Source organism: Microcebus murinus, chromosome 8, assembly GCF_040939455.1.
Source record: "Microcebus murinus isolate Inina chromosome 8, M.murinus_Inina_mat1.0, whole genome shotgun sequence".
Lineage (NCBI taxonomy): Eukaryota > Metazoa > Chordata > Mammalia > Primates > Cheirogaleidae > Microcebus > Microcebus murinus.
This window is the reverse complement of record NC_134111.1, coordinates 66,914,736-66,938,600: the sequence shown is the minus strand read 5'-3', so window position 1 is coordinate 66,938,600 and position 23,865 is coordinate 66,914,736. Positions and strand designations below refer to the sequence as shown.

At 36.7% G+C, this 23,865-nt stretch overlaps 1 protein-coding gene across 1 annotated transcript in view; it reads left to right on the top strand.

Annotated features, from left to right (window-relative positions):
• Window positions 1–16,768, top strand: part of TMEFF2 (transmembrane protein with EGF like and two follistatin like domains 2) — a 255,770-nt gene extending 239,002 nt beyond the window's left edge. Inside the window, exons 8-10 of the mRNA XM_012776942.2 lie at window positions 7,940–8,063; window positions 9,890–10,048; window positions 13,495–16,768. Coding sequence (XP_012632396.1) covers window positions 7,940–8,063; window positions 9,890–10,048; window positions 13,495–13,591 — 380 coding nt within the window. The 3' untranslated portion in view covers window positions 13,592–16,768. The remainder of the gene's footprint in view (window positions 1–7,939; window positions 8,064–9,889; window positions 10,049–13,494) is intronic.
• Window positions 16,769–23,865: the final 7,097 nt, after the last annotated feature.

Here is a 23,865-nt window from a genome sequence, read left to right as displayed (position 1 = left end):
GTTGAGATTCATAATGGCTTGGCCTTAGACGAGATACCTCTCCTGGGGTAAAAGGAAGAAGAAAGAAAATAATTGGTTTTTAGGGTAGCAAAAGAAGCTAGGTTGGATAAAGAGCCACAAGTCATAAAGGGCAAATAGTAAATAAGATGTGGAAGCCAGATATTGTCTTGTGTTTTAATAAGTTCTTAACTGCGTATTCTGCATCTTACACTGGAAATAGCCCTGACTTTGACCTTAGTTTTGTTTATCAGTTGTATAAATACCTCAGACAAGTAATTTAACCTATTGAGCTTCAGTTTCCTAATCTAGACAAAATGAGAATTTTATGAATCTACTTTGAAAGATTGTAATAAGGAATATGTTTTTATCACGTTAAGTATTAACACAATGATGGTCGTATTGTAGATTAATTTACTATCATCTTAAGAATCTGTTTTATTAGTTGTGTTTAGAAGACAACAAGCAAAATCACTGGGAGACAACCAATAGATAAAACATGTGACATACAGTACATAGCATAGTGCCAGGCACCTAGTAGCTACTTAAGAAATATTCATATAATAAATTACTAGAAAAGAGGTTTTTTGGTCCTATCTGTGTTATTAAAACCTTTGCTTTCACTGTGTTCCGGTAAATGCTCTAGCCTTGACCCTCTTCACACTCTTCTGGTTAATAATTTCAGGGGCAGAGAGGAAAACAAATGTGTCACCTGAGAAGGTTTATCTGGACTATTATCCATTTCTGCATACACAGCCTGTGAAGAAAAAAATAGCTTGACTCACATAGCCCCCAAACCTAAAGTAGATGGGTGCTGACCTATTGCTTCTGCTGTCATTTAGTGTCATTTTCAGCATTGGCACCAAAGAAACTCTCTGACGAAGGACACCCACATGGGCCACTAGGCAAATAAATTTGGCTCAAAATGCATCAGTTTAGTTCAAGACCAAAAAAAAGGAGAAGAAATATATTCTTAGCATAAAATGGCTTGCCATATTTTTTTTCTTTCTCTAAGGTTTTCAGCAAACTTTGTCTTCTAGGAGCAGCTTGCACGTAAGAAGGGATGCTGAGGGGAAAATTCAGTGGGGAGAACTGTAGCAAATTGCCCCAGATAAGTTTCAGGCAACTCCAGCTCTGGACTCCCAAGAGGCTAATGAACCATAAATCCCTGCCTCTTCCCCAGGCCTGATATTTACAGAAGTGTTGTCAAAGACATCTAAAGTTCCATAAAATATTGTATTTTTAAAAGGTCTTCAAGCTAAATCCTCTAAACCGACAGGAGTTAACCCACTTGCTGAGAGTTAATAGACTCTTGACTGAATGGTGAAGTTTGAAAAGGACCATTATTAGAGGCAGAACATAACTTCTCCCAGTCACCTGCTCTCTTTACCCTTTGGAGGGCTCTGCCATCCAAAGCCAGGCAGGGCATTTCTGAGTCAAAAAATAGAGCAAACAGCTAAAGAGCTATTTATTTTTCTCTTAATAATAAGCAAAAAAAATTCATGTTTTGAAGGTCCAGAATTTCTAACTAATTCTATATGACCCTTATGCTAAATCTTTGAATTATAAGAAATGCATTTGTATATCATAAGTTAAAATGTTACATACAAGTCTCTCTCTCACAACTTCCCAGATTTCTCAGTGTTTATCTATGTAAATATATTACCAGTAGAAACTGAGATAATAAAAGCCCATGCAAATAATCATCGAGTATTGTTGCATTTCAATCATTCCAATCTCCAAATTACTATGTATATTTCAGATGCTGATACTTTTTCCAATTTAAATTCTAGCAATTCCTGAATAATATCATCAAGGCCTTGCCTGAGAGTACAGTAACATGAAAATTAGTTTTCTTCCACTTTATTTTAATGTTATGTCCAATAAGAATATCATATATGCAAACAGTGATATGGACAATCACATTTCACATTTTATATTAGTGCCTGATCAAGGGTAGGAAGGAAAGGAATTTCCTTCCATTTCTATCCATCCTGTTTTCAGTCCATACCACTGCCTAACTAGTAAAGTTTCACATCTAAGTAGTTTCAGTTATTTTTCTGAAAAAATAGGATAATGTTCAACTTGCAGAAGAAATGTTGAATTTGTAGCATTTTTAAAGGACTTGGTCTCTGTTTTGAAGAATTATCTTTCTAAGTCTTTGAAAGAGATCAAATAGCTAGGAATGTTATGACTGGGTCTCCGCTCTTTACAAGACTTGAGAATTGGTTGTGCCCTTAAATGCCTCTGTGTCCCTTGTGATAGGCTGCCACTTTTAGCTAGCATTCTCATTCGAGTCTCTGTCCTAGAAGCTTAATAAAGGAGAGACTCTTCTCAGCTACTCATCTATGCCTTGAAGAAACTATGATAGCAGGTGAGGCTATTATGGAATTTGTTAAGTTGCAAGAACTCAGATTGCATTACATTCAGAACCCGTTCAATAGGAACGCTTTTCTGGTCTTTGAAAAACTTCGATTGCAACTCCAGCTACATATCAGGTTTTACTGCCACCTCATATGTTTATACCTGATAAGATAAGGAAAGGAAATCATAAGAATAGTATATCTTCTTTGAAACCAACTGTAATCAACAATGGGGACAATCATGACTTTACTTCTAAATTCATAATTTGTTTCTGTTCCAGTCACAATGTAAGTATAATAGAGAGTAAGTTTTTCTTTTTCTAGTTAGCTAAATAAAATTAGTTTCATTTTTTTTTTTGGAGATATGGCAGGAAGTAAAAAAGAATAAAATAAGTAATCACAAAATGTATGCAAGAATAGGAATAATTCAGTGCTGGAGCTGGCCAGTATTCCCATTAAATATGAAAAATAGCATGATTATATAAATATATTCAAAATTAAAAATTTTGGTTCTCTAGAAAAGTGTAGCACATCTTGTGTGCCCACAGGAAATGATAGTTGAAAAGATAATAAACCATGCATGTGCTTGTCAAGATAATACATAATGTTAAAGCATGATGATAAAAATTGAATTTAGGTCCACAAAACATATTGTTCTCTAAAAGGAAGGCAATAAATAATAAAGGTTACTTTATGCTAGAATGTCAGAATTATAGACATAGTCAAAATGTAAGATATTTTATACTCTTTCAAAAAGTAAAATGCCCTCATAATTAAAGTCAAAGTGATTTCTTTTGTTTACTTTTTTTTTTTTTTTTTTTTTGAGATCATCGTCTCCCTTTGTCACAAGGGCTAGAGTGCCATGGCATCAGCCTAGCTCACAGCAACCTCAAGCTCCTGGGCTCAAGCCATCTTCCTACCTCAGCCTCCCTAGTAGCTGGGACTACCAGCACACGCCACCATGCGGGCTAATTTTTTATATTTTTAGTAGAGACAGGGTCTCACTCTTGCTCAGGCTACTCTCGAACTCCTGAACTCAAGGGATCCTCCCTCCTCAGCCTCCCAGAGTGCTAGGATTACAGGCGTGAGCCACTGCGCCCAGCCTAATGTTCCTATTTCTTCACTTATTTCTCCCAGCATATCAAAAATAGTGTTTTACAATAAATATTAGTAAATATTTAGTAGTAATTCATTTTAAATAAGTAATAGCAATAGAAATAAATATTACTTTTAGAGTTCAAAGAACCTAGAGGTCTGAAATAATCTAATCTACCATACATTAATAGTCAATATCCCTGAGAAATGGTAACATGGCTCCTTTTAATACCACTGGAAACTCAGGACTTAGTTATAAATACATTCCCCTAGTGAACAGTTCTAGTTGTTTGAAAATGTGTGGTAGAAATCTGCCTCCCTAAAACATCCCCTAAATCCTTGATGTTACCTAGTTTAGAATCTTTCCAACTTATTGTGAAACCCTAGAATCAGACCCCTCTTGGGGAATCAGTGGCCTAAGGGATTTGTAGATATTCAAAAGAAAGGTCTAATTAAAGCAAAGTGGATGTATTTCCAGAGAAATATAACTGACCAGCACCCAAAAAGTCCCTCAGACTGTAGTATACAATGAGTAGGGTCTGGTCCTCAGGTCTACAAGTGCAGAAGATTGATATTACAAAACCCCAGAACTAAGTGGGCTGAAGAAAGCTGACTCTTGAGCCCTTTCCAAAAAATACACAGAAATTCAGAACCAGTCAATTCAATCAAGTGAAATATATAACTGTCAAATGAGTAAGACATACATGTTCAAATGGTCAAAACCATTCCAATGTGCTACATAGAATGGCTACATAGAAGGCTACATAGAAGTCTAATTATTTTAAGACTAATTATATGCAGAGCATCAGAACAAGAAAATGGGTTAACTGAGTGAATATCTAATAGCATCAAACACTAAAAGTCTGCTGCCTCTATCTCTGCAGTTGGGACTCTGGGCTTGCTAGTTCAAGTTGGTTTTTCAGGACACACCACCTTGGAGAGCACTCAAATAGGTGACACAATTTGACTTTCAGAACTTTTTTGGCCAAGCTCTAACTCTTCTCCTGAAGAAAACATTCTTTAGAAATACAGATAGCTGTAGTCAAATTTATACTGTCTTATTTAACCTTTGATCCATAATATGTTGCTTTGATAGATTAATTCTTTGAACAACATCTTATCTCCAGCTTTTTGACATGCATTGGGCTGTGTTGATTTAAGTCTGAACAGCTAAGTCTAGCTCTGCCTCCTTTCTACCCACTTTACCTTATTTGACTTGTAGTAACGGTAAAGCCCTGCCATTTGCCAATCTCTCCATCTCTTTGGCTTTCCTGTCTCTTTCCCTGCAAGCACCAGGTTAGAAACAATATGTGTAGCTGTGCTTAGAACAGCCACCTCAATAGCTCTTGACCAGAGTGTTGTCTAGCAATGGGCATGTAGCCCTATTAGCTCTGCTGCAAATAACTCAGATTATACCAGAAATTGTTTCTTAAAAGGGTCAGGAACCTTTTCAGAACAAACCATATATAAACATTTAAACAGGAAAATGGTTGAGGATTTTAAACAGGGACATGAAGAGTTTCTACCATTGCCACTATCTCTTTTAGAAGAAAGAGCACAACCTTACATTAAACCTATTTTTAAATGGAGGATGGAGAAATTGATGTATAAAATGGTGGATGAAGAAATTGACATCTAAATCATCAGCCACTGTAGAAAACATGCAGACTTCCAAAGTATCATTTTTATGTCATTTTAGATTTTTAAATTTTTTATTATTGTGTGAATACCCACTATACAAAAACATCAAGATCACAAATACTTATCATGGCCCATACACATATTTGTTTGGGATATTAGATTTCTGTGTTTCTATTCTTCTTAATATACTTAAATCTCCTTTCTAAAATATGTCTATTGCATTACTAGAAGTGGTTATATATTCAGGTTTTCAATCAACTGGTTTACTTGATTGGATTGACTATAAATTTGTTGACATATATTGATGATTCCTCATTTTCTTTCCCAGGGATCATTTCTTCTACTCATTTATTTTCAGTCTCTCTACTTTCTTATTTGACAGTATCCTACGAGCAGCATAGCAGAGCACTCTAAGCTCATAAGGAATAGTGTAAACTAATTAGCAGATTTTATGATGGAAACTATTCCCCTCCCACGTGACCACTCTGACTGGATAATGAACTTTGTGAAAATATCCAGCTCTTACCATACTAAGGCAACAACCTCATTCAAGCAGGCTCTTATTTTGCCCTTCGCCTGCAGTTCATAATTGTAAATATGGTACAAATCCAGAAGTAAACTGTCAGAATGGGGCGAGGTGCAGTGTTAAAAAAATAAAATAGCCTAAATGATGGATTTTGAGTTAAGAAGATTCTTGATCTCTTTTTGCAACTGACAAAAAGAAAAATAGCCCTAATAAGATCTATTTGAAAAATAATATGACTGAAAAAACAGCATATAACTGAAATTTAGAAAGGTTCACAGAAAATTCCCCTGCTTGCAGGGGTGCAGAAGCACAGCAGGGTTTCTAACAAACACAAAACAGAAGTGTTGAATAGTTCGTTATGGAAAGAAGATCCAGAAATAAGAGTGAAAATCAGTGCTGGTTCATTACATCCACAGTGGGACCTACAAACCTCACTGCTAAAGCAGACCTTAAACAGCAGATACGTGGTTTGATCACTCTAGCTGGTAGCCCCCTGCCCCTGGAACAGAACGAGCCCAGTCTTCTCTGTGGATTCATAAATTGCTCTGCTTCTATTTTGGTTACATCTTCCCATGTGGGAAGTTTCACCCAACACTACCCACTTTAGTATTGGTGTATTTGCTTATTTCTGGTGCAATTTGCTACCAAAAACACCATGCCACAGAATTTCAAAGTAACTTCAAAGAATATAGGAGAAACCAAAAAAGAAAGTTCTATACACACTTAGTCTTCTCCAAGGACGTAGTTCATTCAGTTTAATGGCAATTATCGATGCAGAATATTATAATGCAGACAAAGGGATCGCCAACCACCATCGCTAAAGAGACACAGATATAGAACAAATGAATGATTTAAACGTCATCTGCGAGCTCTCTAGCATGTTGATTGTTGATTGTAAATCCCTTACAAATTTGGGTATGTAACTTGAAATATTGCCCATCAAAAAAATGTATGTAAATATTCCTACACAAGAAAGCACTAAACATATTAAACAATTTATTTCAAAGTTTAATATTTTGCAGATGGCATCTGGATCTTAAAATGTATAGATATTTTACAGCTCTGCTTAAACATAAATAATACATTTGTCTGATTCACTGATACCAAAGGTACATTTTTCTCCTGATGAATATGCCATCATCCATGACTACCAGTAAAAACTGTAAGGATGCACTATAATTAAAAACTATATCCCTATATGGAAATAATAGGCAATAATCTATTTAATAAAAATAGGAATTAAGTCACAGTATTTCATTATTGCTGACCAGTTACTGTGGTGTTGACAAGTGTCTTTCAATTGAAGAGTATCTTTAGATTGGGGTCAGGAAAGCTATATTTCTCATATGTTTGGGCAGAAATTTTCAAGAATATCAGATTTCAGATTTAGGAGAGACTCAAAAAAGGCAAAAATTTTATTATAAAATGAACATACGAAGAATCAAAAGACCACTTGAAAGTGGCATTACGAATTTGAAGCAAACGTATTTGGACTAACAAAGGTCAGAAAAAATATTTACATATCTTTATAAAAACATGACAAAACAAATAAAATGTTAATGACAGAGGAAAGAGTCCATTTTAAAACACAAGTGTTTTCTTTATCATAAGTTTAAATTTCATATAGTAGTGTTAACATAGGCCAAATATTATGCATTAAAATGCGCTTATAGCATTCAGTGTGTACTGTGTGAATATCTACATATGTGATTCTAAAATAACATCCTCTTTTCAATAGCTTTATTTTGGCAATAAAAAAATGTCTGCATGCTAGTAAAAATCATGTTCACAGTAGATTTAAAAAGTCTGAAAGAATACATTTGTTGAAATTTGCATTCGGTTTGGAAAATGTCTGTTTAACAATTGAACATAGCCATATTTTAACTTTTAAGCTCCCACATTGAGAAAGTATCACGGTATTACAGCAATTTACTCCTAGGAACATTATGCTGGGCTTTGAAATTTGAAAAATGGGATATTTCTTCTTGGATTATTTTATGATCAATGTACAGTCTCTACACAAGGAAAATTAAAGCTGTCTGATAACTCACAGAAACATCACTGCCTGTTAAAGATGTAGGAAATTGCATAAAAGCATAAAAAGCACTGGGTAATTTTGCAGTTTCATCTCTAAACACCATTGTGAAGATGCCTGTCTTTCAATTCTTTCTCCTGCTTACTTCTGAAGCATGGCCTTTTAGTTCTTGCCCTTTTAAATATCTTTGCCTACTGTAGTTTTGCTTGTTAATGTACTGGTTGATCTTACTGGGCTAAGAACGTATTAACAGGGGGTGCTTGCTTTTATCTGTATTCACAGAGAATGCTAACAAATTAGAAGAAAGTGCCAGAGAACGCCACGAACCTTGTGCAGAACATTACAATGGCTTCTGTATGCACGGGAAGTGTGAACATGCCGTCAATATGCAGGAGCCATCTTGCAGGTAACATTTTTACTCTCCAACTGTTAACATGTATAAAGTAAAAAATCTACGTAGATGTTTACAGAGCATTGGTTGGCATTCTATTTGAATGATCACCAGCAAAACTTTTCTCTGCCTCTCCTGAGTGTGCGCAAACACCCAGACACACACCCAAACAGGCACGCCCTAGAAAACCATAAAATGTGTGTGGCTTGCACACTCAAGTTTTATGTATCACCTCCCTATATGTACTCTTCTAGTAGAATTTAAAAGTGTATTTGTGCTTTACAAGCTCCTTAAAGGCACTAACTGTCCCATATTCTCCACCACTCTTTCTCCCTGAACATAGAACAGTACTTGGTACCTATCAGGTGCTCAATAATATTATTTCTTAGACAAACAGATGCAGCCATGTGTATACTAGATGATATAGTTGCTTCTGGGAGGTCATCTTTTCCGAACTCCTTCGGGTCTTCTAATAAATATTATCAATCCTTGTTTGCCAGGCACTGGCTATTTTCTATGAATCTGCTATCTATAGAGCCTGGCATAGTGAAATTATTGCCTGGCATAGTGAAATTATTAGCCACACCTCCGCTGTTCCAAACTCTTTAAAGACACAAAGAAATTGTTTGTCTGGATTTAGTTTATAAATATAAATACCGGCTGTGTGTTCATGTCAAAAACATAATTATTTTAGAGATGGTAAAGCTAAAGTGAAAAACAAATTTATTTTTATTTAAAATACAAGCAGAATATGGCGAAATAGGTTATATTTTGATATACAACAAAAAGTCTCTCTCTCTCCCACCACACACCCCAATCATCCAGAACTGTCTTCCTTTCATGTTTCCCTTCACTGAATATACTAATGCCTGCCTTCTAGGAAGCCAAGCAGGGTGAACATAACTGGGGGGTTACCCCCTGCCCCTCACTCCTCAGCAGAGTCATCATCATTAACTGTTTCTGGCACAGAGAAGAAACATCTCAGGATGTAGTTATGAGAAATTCAAAGTAAAGTCATAGAATGGAAGAGAATTGATTTTGATTCCACAAAATCAATGACAAGTTGATCCCCTTTCGTGTCATGGTTTTTTTTAATGAGCTGTTTTCTCGATTCATTGTCAAATGCTAATTTTAATATGCAGATTGTCTACCTGAGCTTTCTTTCGGGTGAGGGTTGACTGAGTGAGAGGCAACATTCATTCTCAGAGGAACAGTGCTTGGCTTGTTTTGTGCAACTATATTGCCTATATCATTTTCTTTTAATTTTTCTTTTAACCAAATTTAGCTCCCTGACATTATCACATGACTTCGGACCAGCAAATTAAAGATGACTCTTGCTGGACCTCTGATCCTAATAGTTTTCAACATTTATTCTGACAATAGCATAGAGAATGTTTTATCCAAAACAAGTAAATAAATGGACTTATTTTTTGTTCCCCTGTCATTGGAAACAAACCTTTCTCAAGTAAACATGTTGATTTAGATGGATTAAAGAGCAAATTAAATAAAATGTAAAGCTCATCTGAAAAAAATGTAGAAAGAACAGTTATCCCTGAACTTGTATTATCTCTCTATATTACCATAAAATAAATTATCTAATAATCTTCCTATCTTCAAAATCCATTATTATAAATAATAAAAAGGAACAACACACCTTACAACCTACAAACACAAAGAGATCCTGTTGAAAATAAGTACTTGAAAACCATATCTACAAAGTAGTATTTACTTAGAAAGGGAGACAAAAAGCCCTAGTTTTGTGATGAAGATAAATGCCTATAGGCCAACTATGTAAATGAATCCAGTAGCTGCAGGTAACTGGGCACTGTAATTTCTTCCAGGTGTGATGCTGGTTATACTGGACAACACTGTGAAAAAAAGGACTACAGTGTTCTATATGTTGTCCCCGGTCCTGTACGATTTCAGTATGTCTTAATCGCAGCTGTGATTGGAACAATTCAGATTGCTGTCATCTGTGTGGTGGTCCTCTGCATCACAAGGTCAGTACTGTACTGTATTTGGCGGCCACCCACATAAAGGGATATATTGTTCCTCCTTTTTAAAAGTCAGATGTCTCTGATTATGAGTTCCTTCATGGACTCTGCAGCCATTCATTCTCTGTAAGTTCTATTTCCTCATCATAAAAGCATTTGAATAGCCAAATGGAAAGGCATGAATTTTCATGTTGGAGTGGTACAAGTTATTTTCCTTATTTTTGCATGATGATGAGGATTGTTTGTCTTTTAAGCAGAGGTTTTTAGTTCTATTTTTTTTTTCCTCTAACATATAATGCCAACCTTTGTTTAAAGGTTTAAATGCTTTTCCCTTTTAACTAGAAAATGGCAGTCTTCATTCAGGCTACTAACAGACTATTTAAATGACCAGTGTATCCTTACCTACCCGGATCAGTGTGCCAAATGAGATCAGACTAGATTTTATACAAGGTCTAGAAAAGCATTAAAATATAGCTCTCATTTACAGAACTTATATTTCTAAGTGTAACTCTTACATATAATCAGTTTTAACCTATCTTGGTATAAACAACAAATACATTTTTATTATAGCTTTTAACCACAAAATACAAAAAATTATAATTAGAAAGATTATATTATAGTAAAAGAATATCTTTGATAAATAGAAACATGTAGCAAATATCATAACAAGCTTTTATGTCAAACTCCCAGTCAAATATAAAGGTAATTGTTTCCTGGAGAACCAGGTTGGGAGAGGTTTCATCCAGTTTCAACAGGAAAGAAAACCATGATTAATTAGTGATGTCTGACATTCGGCTTGGGGTAGAAGAGCGAGGCCAGGTACTTGCTTAATTTATTAGTATGCAAACCCCATGGTAACCAAAAATTAGATTCTAAACCAAATGCATATCATTTCTGTTCTGTGCAACCAGAAAAGTTGTTGAAGATATTTCTTTATGACCTGATTCCACTCTCCTTTAAAAGTTCCAAGGAAGTTTGAAGGTTTTCATCAAATTCATGAGGCATTTAGACTTTCTTCATTTGTACAGCTCTGCAGTAAATCAGAATGTTTCCCTAAAATTCTTTTCAAAAGACAAGAAAATAAAGGAAAGTATCATATCTTTAGAAAATAAAGGCCATAATACATCTCAGTATCTGTACTGCACTATCTACTTTGAGGACAAGTGTGGCATGTGCTCTTGAAAAAGACAAAATATGGTTCATAAATCCTCGCCTGGCCTAAAGGCTTAAGGGAAGATCATCGACTGGAGCTTTGGGATGCTCTAAGCCAAGTTGAGTTCATCAACTCGACTCTCACGTTTAGATGCCAAGTGAGTCAATGGATTATGTTAAAATAGATTCTGGGGAACATAAAGATAACTCAAGAAACCAAAAGTACTGAATATAAAAAGAAAAGAATCTAAAATACAGGAAACTGTGCTATACTACTCTAAGGGTCTGACCTTCCTAATAGCTAGGCAATATCAGTACGTGAAAAACAAAACTCATATTTAATGGATATAATAACAATTTGATTACTACTTTGAGTACTGACAGAAATGCAAAACTTTAAATCCTGTAGCAGATGTTTTCAATCCTGTTATTAATCACAGTCCCATTCCTGTGCATAATAAAAACAACTGGAATACACAGGGTCCTTTCCTCACCAGGAATTGTGTAAGTATGTATTATGTGTGACGTATCATACATGTATACATACACACACATGCATGCATGTGCACACACACATATATGCACATTTAATTACATTACAAAGAAAGAACGATTATCCCCATTTTCAAGACGGAGACCCTGAAGTGTGAGAAGTTGGCCAGTTGCTGGGTTCACACAGCTGAGCACCAAGGGCAGCCCTAGCTGGTGTCAGAGCCTGGGCGCTGCTTATACTGCCCCTCATCTGGTCATGATTTTGTGTGTTCTGATACTCAAGGCTACCTAACCTGAGCTCCAAACTAGAGCAAGTTATTTTTTCAAAGTATGTGGCTTTTTTTTTTCATTTTCCTTGTTGAAACAAAGCAAAACCTACCCTCAATTTATTTAATTTTGAGGAGGAGAAATATCACATGAACTAAATTAGCATTACTGTAATGTATTTTCTACATCTGTCCTAGGAACATCAAACCTTCCAGAGCCTTTCCAGGAGTGACTCTGTCAATAAACCATATCAATTCCCAGTATGGATTCATTGAATTCACTTAAAAAGATTTTGCTCTGAAACCAGACTTTCCAACAAAGCCATCTCCTCTGTCCTCATCCCCAGAAACTCTACTTCTCTGGTGACCCGGCTACACTGTCTGTCAAGTCCTATTTCAGAATATCCAGTTGCTGAAAGATTTACAAAATCACACCAAGCAGAGGTCCTCTCATCACCTTTAATTTTCTTTTAATGTCTTCCTCACCAGGTCTCTCTTCTCTCCTACATCTCTCTTCTTTCTCTTCCTTCTTCCTACTTTCTTTTCATTCTAATTCCTTTTCCTCTTCTTTCTTTACTATTTTAGTCAAACACCCACTCTCCTCCTAAACACAACATGTGTCACAAAACAATAAGTACATCCAGAGGCAAGTTCCAAAATGAAGAGTTGCCCTATTAAAAAGTTGGATTTTTATCCCTTTTATCTCCAGCTCCCACTTGCTAGGAATGTTATCTCCAGCTCCATGTTCATTTTGACAGATCTATCCTTCCTCAAAAATATATACATATTATATGTGTGTGTATTTATACATATTCTTATTCTCTGATACCCCACAGCTTATTATAATAGGATTTTATATGAACTGTGTATTGTTGTTCTCCTTTGCCTAGTCAAAGCATTCTGTTTATTATAAGAGAAAAAAACACTAGTTCAGAAATTTTCAGATAATTTAACTGAATTTGACTGTATTAAAAATCTAATATTAAAAGATTAATATTAGTACTAAATAGTTAGTATCAATTTATGTCTCTCTAGGTCCTAGTATTAATGCACGAAAATGATAATAGGCCAAACCAAAACAGTATCCCTTTCCATTACATATCAGCTATTTAGAGTTGGCTCATTCCCTGGTTTGATAGGATTTAAACTTGTGGCATAGAAATGTCAATATAACATTCATTCTTAGGACATTTAAAACAGAAATTTGTTGAAGACCTTTAAAGTGAGATAAGATGAGCTCATGGACTTGCTCGATTGCATTGTGCTGAGTCATTCTTTGTGCCTTAATGAGTAAGCAAGGTAAACGTGTTCCTCTTCAACTTCTGCCTCTGCTCTTCAATTCTCAACAGAAGTTTAAAGACAACTGCAAAGAAAAGCAAAACAATAACTTTTCCAAAATAATTCCAACTCCTACTAATAATAAATTCTTTCATCTGAAATATTGTAATAATTTGCTTAATCCACAGCTTCACTCTGTGATTGTAGGACCAAACTTTAGGTCATAGCATTGGACTAAGATCTGTAAACTTTCCAACCTTCTAGGAAATGCCCCAGAAGCAACAGAATTCACAGACAGAAGCAAAATACAGGGCACTACAGTTCAGACAACACAACAAGAGCGTCGACAAGGTTAATCTAAAGGGAGCATGTTTCACAGTGGCTGGACTACCGAGAACTTGGACTACACAATACAGTATTATAGACAAAAGAATAAGACAAGAGATCTACACATGTTGCCTTGCATTTGTGGTAATCTACACCAATGAAAACATGTACTACAGCTATATTTGATTATGTATGGATATATTTGAAATAGTATACATTGTCTTGATGTTTTTTCTGTAATGTAAATAAACTATTTATATCACACAATATAGTTTTTTCTTTCCCATGTATTTGTTATATATAATAAATACTCAGTGATGAGAAAACATTGGCATTCTTAAATTTGCGGTATCTCATAACTGTAAATATAATCAAACAAGTACAATCTGTACAGGTACCAATATTTCATCTTTCTCCACATTTTGAGACAGCACATTAGTTTGTAGAGGACTCAGTGGCTAGGTTTTGAGTGATTCCAAGATCAAGGGAAATGATGGTTATTGGAAAAGAGAAAAAATAATTTACTTTATATCGAGTGCAGATAAAATATTTCAGATCTTTGAGTCATCTCTATTTCATCAACTTTCTTCCCTGGTTTTCCATTTTCATCCTCAGAGCAGAAAAAGTCTCTGGCATATAAATTAAATAAAAGAAGAAGGGAAGGGAAAGTGTTTTATAACTCATAAAGGAAAGAAAAGGAAGATATTGGTTTTTATTTGGGAAACAGCTTAGAATCTCCCAGTTAAGGGCATATATCCAAAGGGGCTTGAACAAGTTACATATCAGGTATGCATAGGCCAGAAAAATATATTCCATTAGGCAAGTGGAATTAACAACCAGGGGAATAATAATAACACCATTAATGTGAAACATCACAATTGTGAATTCTCAAAAGCACTATATTTATGGTACATGGTTCTTTGAAAAAAAGACTCACAACTAAATACCCCATGAATTGCTTTATAGCTAATGCAGCACCATTATTTGAAATGGAATTAATATGACAATATTTCATGAAAACAGAAATATGTTTTGAGCATATTTATATGATGAGATAAGAAAGAAAATCCCATAGCATCTGAAAGACTTTAGTGGGAAGTTGGTATGGATTTTTGTTTGATTTATGCATACAAATAAGTATCACCACTTGGTTTGGAAAAAAACTGTGAAAATTCTCAAAGAATAAGATGAAAATAAATCAAGTAATTGCCTTATTATCATTTAGCTCTGCAAAGCTTTCCGTGGCTAACATAGTAAATCTAAATAAAGCTCTCTTTGTCTCCTTCAAATGACCTCTGTGTGAACTAAAAAAAAAAAAATTCCTGTGTCCAAAAAAATAAAAAAAAAGACACAAATATCCAGTCAACACATTCTGAATATAAAATATTCAGTGAAAAATTACTTTTAGTTTTCTGAAGTGATGTTTAAGATACTTGTTAAAACATAAATAAAGGTGACAATCTAAATAGGATTTAGGACTCTGAAAAACCTGGTTTCTAGATTAGTCATCACTTTGAAAAGTGTGAATCTATTGCCATAACCATCACTCAAGTGTTCCTATAAATCAGTCGTATGCTACTGGTACAAGAAAAATTCCTTTTAAACTTCTGCATCAAAGTTTGGTTTGGTTAACAGGTGCAGAGATGTAACTGGCCCTGGTCTCCTTTGTAAGGTGGCAGTTGTAGCAAAGAAACCATCCCTCTTCCTATAGAAGGAGAAAAAAATGCAACATCAACAGAGATTTGTAGAGTTTAAAAGAAACTACAATTCCACTGACTTTTGCTTAAAAGAGTATGAAATGATTTGATTTGTTAGATATGGATGCATCACTACATGTGAACAGGTGAATTTTTATCAAAGGGTCAAGTCCTAAATCCTTGGAGTTAATAATACAGTACACTCCTGCCCACCTCCATGCTCACCCTGCCCATGCAGGAATCCCTTTTAAAGATGCATAACAATCTCAAGTGAGCATACAGTATGTGCCAGGCACTATTTAAGGTCCTAGGGAAATACAAATACAACAAGGACTCTCCTCTAAAAGGACTCACAGTCTAGTCCTGACAGATAATCATTCGGCCTCTACTTGTACATTTCTTATAATTTGGAATCTCACTCTTGGACAGTTCTAATTTTTCAGACAATGCCTCTTCATATTTAGCTGAAATTTACATCTCTGCTTCTATCCATGGCTCTTATTTTTTCCTCACTGGAGTAAAGGAATAATGACTTCATTTCAAATATAAAGCGAGAAATCATGTTTTCCCACTCACCCCACAGTCCTTCTGCAAGTATTCCTTCTCCAAGAGAAACATCCTTAATTTCCTCATCTGTTCTACATGCAATACGATTTCCACACCCCCTAGCATCTACGTCATCTTTCCTTGGACAAACTCTACTTTGTCAATATATTTGTTCAGTTGTAGAACTCAGAATTGCACAGTCTAATACAATTGTGGGCTGACCAGCACGATATGTAGTGGAGCTTGTAAAAAACAAATTTAACTGAGAGCCATGATCTCTAAATTCAAGCCCTACTTCAACCACAAATTTGCTGTGGAACCGTGAGCAATTCATTTCAGAGCTCACATCTCAGTTTCTTCATCCATAAGTCACTTCTAGCTCTGTAATTTCAAAAGTCTATATATTCAGCAAAAGGCACTCTACTTTTATTATTGCTACCCAAGACCACATGAATTATTTTTGTTGTTTGTCCTCAACTTAAATTCATAATTCTTTTAAAGTAAACAGCTAATAAGCCATGTCATTCACTTACTCATTCACTCCTTCATTCTCATGCATTTATTATACATTTACTGAGGGACCCCAATTACCAGCATCATGTTAGGCTCCAAGAAGACAGATAAATAAGGTAGAGTCCCTGCCTGAAAAAAACTTGCTGTCAGATCCTCTTGGTTCCTTGCATCAAAGATCTCAAGTTCCTTGGATGGACACAGTGGCTCACACCTGTAATCCTTGAACTCTGGGAGGCTGAGGTCAGAGGATCTCCTAAGGTCAGGAGTTCGAGACCAGCCTGAGCAAGAGGGAGACTCCGTCTCTACTAAGAAACACTTAGCCAGGCGTGGTGGTGAGCACCTGTAGTCCCAGCTATTCGAGAGGCTGAGGCAAGAGAATTGCTTGAGCCCAGGAGTTTGAGGTTGCTGTGAGCTGGCCCGACACCACGGCACTCTAGCCTGGACAACAGAGCAAGACTCTGTCTCAAAAAAAAAAAAAAAAAAAATCAAGGTCCTGTGGGGGAAACTGAAAAGTAAATAAAATTTATAATGAATGTAACAAAGGCTCTGATACTGGTCTGTGCTTGGGTGCCACCAGGAGGGACCTCCAGGTTGGGTAGGTGTGCCTTTTCACAGTAAGATACACAGAATGACTTCATCATTCTCCACACATACTCTGTCTTCTTGCTTGTGAGATGTTATATACTCCAAGCATTTTCTGCACCTTCTTCTTCACAATATACCCAGAGCAGATAATAGCTGATTCATGCAGCTCCCATGACTTCTTTAACAGTACTCCTAATGCTGTTGCTACACTTTCCATGTTGCTCCTTAATATCCCATACAAGTCTATCTTTCCCTTAGCCTGGGAGCAAGAAAAAGCCAGAAAATGAATGTCTTGCTGTTTGTTTCCATTTATTCAATTAACATTTATTGGATGCCCAATAAATGCCAGACACCATTCTAGGTGCTGTGGTGTAGCAATGAGGTGGCTAAGAAGTCTCTGTTTGCAGGCTCACCTCATAGCAGGGTAAGTGAAGGTGGAATGAGGGGAGGGAATTTATCAAACAATAAACAGAACTGGAAAGTTTTAAGTTCTACTCAAAGAATTAAAAATAGGTGACTGGATAGTGGTGAGGATTGGCTGCCTCCAATGTAATATTTAAAACTTGGTTTCTAAAGCCAGGCAGATATGAGCCCCACTCTAACCTCCACTTTACTAACTAAACCTTGAGCAAGTCGCCTGACTTCTTTATGCCTCATATTTAAAATGGAGAGAAAAATATCTTCCCAGTTTCAGTATGACTGGTATCAGAAATAAATAAGACACCCCATGTTAGGGCTCAGAACAGTGGCATGCACAGAGTAAACATTGAATATATGGAAATTATTTTGCAGGGCTATGATAAATATTTATTATAAAAATAAATAAGACAAAACCACATTTTTTGTCAGTTAAATAATGCATAATAAGAATCTTATGGTCTGAGCTAAAGAGAGTCAAGGAATCCTACTTACTCAAAGGTATGTCTCTTGTATGACAGGAGAGCTGGTTTGGATTTGGGGAAAACATGGCAACAGAGTTAAGAAACAATACAGCCCCTCTAATTTTTTTTTTCAAATGAGTCCACAGGTATTGTGTCTGGACAAGAAGGGATATCATTCTATTTTAAAAGAGGTCTGTCCCTACCATACAGAAGTACTTGAAAACAAACAAAAAATAACAAAAATAGTTCTGTCCTGACAAAGCATACACCAATAAACCTCTGGTGTGTTCCTAAACACAGATCGAGTCAATATTGCAGTAACTGTGCAGGACCAAATGTTTACTTGCATAGATCCTGGAGGAGAAGTCAGTGCAGAACACTGAAATATGACAGTGATTATCTCAAAGTCATATTAGACTCGCTACTAATGTTTATCTTCAGATGCCATTTCCCTTTGCCAAAGTCGTGCAGAACCTGACCCACCTGTTACTCTTCTTCAATTATAGTAGACATTTCAGTTATAGAATTAATCATCTAGATATCAATAACAAAAGCTTTTTCATTGAATTAATTGGTATCTCTATATGAGCATCCACAGGAAGCTCATATAAAGGATGGATAAAGGAAGGATGAAAGATTATATAAAGTAATGGGATTGGTTTTATAACGAACACATAAATATACAAATGAATGTGGCCCTTTGAAATCAGCATCAGGAAATTATGTGTGGTGTGCTACCCACCAGTCACAGCCAGGCCTCCTTGCAGCCTCGCCATGGTCAGAAATCTATTTTACTGGTCCCCCTACTCTGGGAGTGGGGCCTCAGTTGATATCTCTCTCCAGTAATACACAATGTATTATTTCAACTTGGGATTTTTGCAGGCTTTTAATTTTTTAATTATTTACCACTTATTAATTATATTACTATTTCTCTTATATCAGAAATTAAGAAAATAATTCTTCCTTTTATTTTTTCAAGCCAAACTTAATCCAGCATAAGAACCTAGCTCAGAGCTAATAAGAAGTCCAAAATCAGGTATTATGGGGGAAAGAGAGAGAGGAACAGGAGCAAGGCCTGGCCCTCTGCTCTTAGTGGTCCCATTGTCATGGATAAACCTTCCAGTTTTGCAGATCCACGGAAGGCACTCCAGCCCTAGCGATCAGCCCACGGAGGCATCTCTCAGGACCCACACAGGCGAACCCATTCTTCTGGGTGTATTTTGAGAGGGCTCAATGCCCTTCTTCTTTGTGGCTGTCTCCCCTTGCTGGGCTTCCTCCCGTTCTCAAAATACTAACCGCCTCTTTTTTCTCTACCTCATGAAGTATCTATCCTCTGCCACGGCCCTTCTCTGCCACAATCCAGTTTAATTTATTTTCCATGGATGTAGATCTTGAAAACAGAGGCCTTTTGATGAGTCCGGCTATGAAAATAAAGCACAGAGTAATTTCCAAATTATCACCATGGTACATCAAATTATTAATAAATATACTACATAAGTAATAACCAGTAACATTAGAAAATGTAGATAAGCCAAAAATATAATCCCACCACCAAGAACAAAGCACCATGGCATTTGTGTATATTGTTTCAGATAATTTCTATAAACATATGTTGAGGTTTTTTCAAGATAAGAAAATAATTTATTAATAAATTGAACCCCCACTAAAGAATAAGCTGTGACGTTTAATAGTCATTTAAGCATAATTTATCAAATTGCACATATACACAGAGTGATTCTTGTGTAAGTTTCAATCCCTCTCAGTAAGGAATCAGTGAGGTCTTTAAAGAGTTTAGCTGAGGATGATCTCTAGCATCTCTTTCTTTTCCCCTGTATCATTAATTTACCACCACCACACATACTACTTAGAAGAGGTTCTTTCTAGTCGTAGCAGTTTCATACCAGTTGCAAGCCATTTTCAGTCTCATGGTTTCCACCTGTCCAAAGTTTACCCATAAAGCATGAAGACCTAATCGACAGTTTCTCCATAATCGTCCTCTACCGAGATCTAGAGACTCTAAAGCAGTTTAAGACTCCACTCACTCTGAGGATACTTATTTCTCTTTTCACCCTGGGGAGGTCTGTCCCTCTGATCCCTAAGTTAGGGAAGCCCAGGGTTTTGCCATTTGACGAGCACGTGTTCACAAGGCTGCTGTTCCTTCAACAATTCACACTTTAGTTAAACCCTACTCATGACCAGTGCTAGCCTCGGAGCTGAGTTACTTCCCAAACTGGGGCTCTCCTTCCCTACAGAGGCCCCTTCTCCTGCCTTGCACAGTATGAGTAAAAAACTATATATGGCCATTTGTTGACGCATTCAGTTTGGTTCAGAACCAGGAGTGGGTATAAATAGTGTAACATTAAGTAACAATAGAATGACATTAAGAAATGTACTTCTATTTCTTCAAAAGCATATCACTTGATTATATTCAAAATTACTCAAACCAACTTTCAAATTTAAATGCAATATAAAACTGAATAATTAAAGATAACATAAAATTATCATATTACTTAGATAAAGGAATATACAAGCAGCTGCCATCCATAAGATTAGCCAAAGTTAGCCAGTACAAAAGGGCATTGAATTTTACAGGATGAACTCGTCCAATAAAGACAGTCTATTCTACTGATAGGCTTTCCTACATGTTCCCTCAAGGAGTCTTTTTACAAGAACAAAGAAGAAAATGCTATGGCCACTAGGGAACACACTTACCTCCTTACTACTTACGCATGCAAAAAAAAAAATCTTAGAAGTTATTTCATCGGTTCACATCCAATACATCCATAACCTCTAGACAAATGACATTTCATATGAGACCACATCAGAGTGAGAAATGACAATATGGGATTGGGGAGAGAAGAAAGTGAGCAAGAAAGAGCTGAGGGAGAAACCAAAGGCCCTGGGAAGGTAAGAGGGATGGAGAAAGCAACTGGATTAGCAGGAGGGGGAATTATGGGGAGGGGAATGTAAAAGAGTGTTCATTCCAACAGGCCTTCCAGAATAAACGAGTCTGAGCATCTGAACAGAATCTCAGGAACACGGAGTGGCAGCAAGAACGCAGGGAGCAGAAAGGTGGCGCCCTGGGACGGCCTGTTGCCCCGGGGTCCAGGAAGGCTCACCTGCTGCGAGCACAGGGCTTATGGGCAGAGGAGCTGGCTTGGCAAGCTGGGCAGAATGAGGCCAAAGCTCAACTCCGAAAATGATTTTTCAAGACTCCGGGTGAGGAGGAGAATATGTTTAAAATAAAAGTTTTGTCATGTGGGTATTTTCTTCCACACAAATGTTGACCTCGAGATATGTAGATTAGATTCTTTATATTCTGCAGGGCAGCCTTGTCCCGAAGCACTAGATCTGCTCTCCTGATACAGCATAAAAGAATGGCTCATCCTCTCCACCCAGTCCAGCCCTCCGTCCCAGGGCTGTGCAGGCCGCTGTGGCAATCACAAATGCAGGCTGCTGCGTGGTATCTGATCTGGCTACACTTGGAAAACAAAATCCTGGGGTCATAAAGCAGCCCTGAGCAGCATTAGAAAAGACAAGCCAAAAAAGGCAGCAGACGAGCCCCTGCTTGCTGAAGACAAATCCATCTGTGGTCTGCCTGGGGGTACATGGATCGGAACTGCCAGGCAGAGCAAACCATTGGAAATTGCTGTTTAGGTTTGAAAAGATGAGTCGAAAGAGAAAAACGACTGCTCTATAAGTAGAGGTTAAGAAAGAAATGGGAATGGAAGCCCCAGTGTTCCAGCGCTCGGCTTTTCCAAAGACACGTGGCTCAGCTCTTCCCAGAACAGCGCCAGGCAGAGCTGGGTGATTTGTAATTAAGCTCACAGACCAAAGAGTGAGTCTTGTAAACAGCCAGTGATGTTGCTGACTTCTCCCCAGAGGGTTGAGATGCACCAGCATCCACATAATAACATTATATTTCACTTTTAAATAAGATGTACATGAATGTTCACTTGCGCCCAATTACAGTAATGCATGATTTACATAAAATTAACTCTCCTGCTTAATTACAGTCACACAGGGATTAGGGAGAAAGGGATTTTTACTTTGTAAACAGTACATGTGTTAACACTTAACCTCTTCATGAAATAACTCGTCCAATCATAAATGAAAACGAATTCCTTAGTTGCTGGGTTTTGCCATACATTTTCTTCTCTTTTACCAGGATTATGTGTAAATTGAGTGTGTATCTAGTTAGGGCAAAGGAAGCCAATTCTTTTGAAATTTCAGTGCATAAACTGGATTGCTTTGTAGCAAGGATCCAGCATTCAGAAATTTGGCATACACTATGGAATTTAACCCTCTGGGTAAGGAACCTGCAAAGGGCAAGAGAGTGAGTCTCCAGTTTTCCAAAAGCAGCAAAGAAAATTCTTTCTTTAAAGGGCGATCCAAAGCTGCTTTGACAACAAAATGATTAAAGGCTGCTGCTTCTCTCATCTTACATCTGTCACTTTTCTGCATCCTCCTTTCACCACAAACAGGAACACACTTTTCCTTTGAATAGGACTTCAGATTGCACATTAACAGGGAATTAAAAGTGAAGTTCACTGCAACCCACACCAAAAGGATTTTTCTTTTTCCTCCGCCTCTGCCAGACCTGATGCCAGAACTGGAGTTGAAGAAAATGCATTGAGCTGGCACAATAAGAAAATGATTGAAGGCAACAGGGATTGAAGTTTCATCGTTATCAGTTCAGTGGGGACATGGAAATGCTTCTCTGAAAAGATGCACAAAAGTACCTCAAGGGAACTAAATGCTCGCCGCGCTGGCTAACCCCGGAAGATGGCAATTTCGTTTAGCCACATCGTTGCCCTCTTTCCACCTGGTACTCAGAAGAGTAGAGAAAAGCCTTGGGAGGGAGAAAGAGAAATGAGGCAACTGTGAGCACCCAAGAAAAGTCAAAGAGCAGAATCTTAGGGCAGATCCAGTTTAAGATTAATCGACAGACTGTACATTGAAGTTAAGCAAATCGGATCTTACTTTCAAAAAGCTAAAAAATAGAGAATCACATTCCCAACTCAAGACCTGGTACTTAACTTCTTTAGAAATACTTCTAAAACATATTTTTAATAAACTAGATACCTATAGCATACCAAGTAGTTTCATTAAAAAGTTTGTTAACTAAAAATCACTAACCAAGAACTGCATTTAATATGTGGAAGCATGGCCTAGGATGCAAAACTATTTTACTTCGTAACCCCTTCCTTTTTTGTTCATTCTTCAACAAAGCATTTCAAGTCCTTGAATTCAGGAAGGTTTTTGCCAGGAGAGTTTCAAAGATACCTTTGGAAAGTCTGGAGATAGGGTCGCCAGGTAGTTTGGGGGAAAATGTGTCTAATCATCTAGGTTTTACTTATTTCTTTTCATCATTGAAAATTTTTCTGACAGGATCTGAGACATGAGAGAGATTAAGTTGTCGATTTTCTGTTTGTTTGGTTTCTTGCTCCTTTGAAATCAAGTCCTTTCTGTTCTCTTGAGTTACCATCTCTCTGGAACTAGCTGCTTCACATTGTGCCCAGTGCTATAAAGCATCCTTACTTTCAAATGCATGAATCAACCTTCAATTTCCCATCTTTGATCCTTCATTGAGTTGTTGTTTCACAATATCAAAAATCCTCTAAAGCTATCACTTGAATCATGGCCATCCTCAAAGAAACACTGTGTCAGGTTTGATCCTGAATACACAAAATCAAAACTCCTTCCATTTCAGATAAAACCCTTTATTTGACCTGATAGTAATGGAATGAAACTGTCCTTAAAATACTGACTTTGTCTTTCTAGCTATGTTTGAGGATTTTAAGAATTGATATTATGGCTTATTGATTGTAATAAGGTATGATGTATATAAAATTACAATTTATGACTAAGGATAAAAACACAAACCACATATATTGATTTCTTACTCATGCTTTATAGGAGAGTCATTGTTTTGGGCACTTTATGAACACTATTTCATTTATTTCTTATAGTAAGTCTCTGAGATATGTTATTATTATACCAATGTTATGATTAAATAATATAAAGTAACTGGTAAAGTTGAAAATAATTTGGCCAAGGTCACAAAGCCAGGACAAGCCACTGCC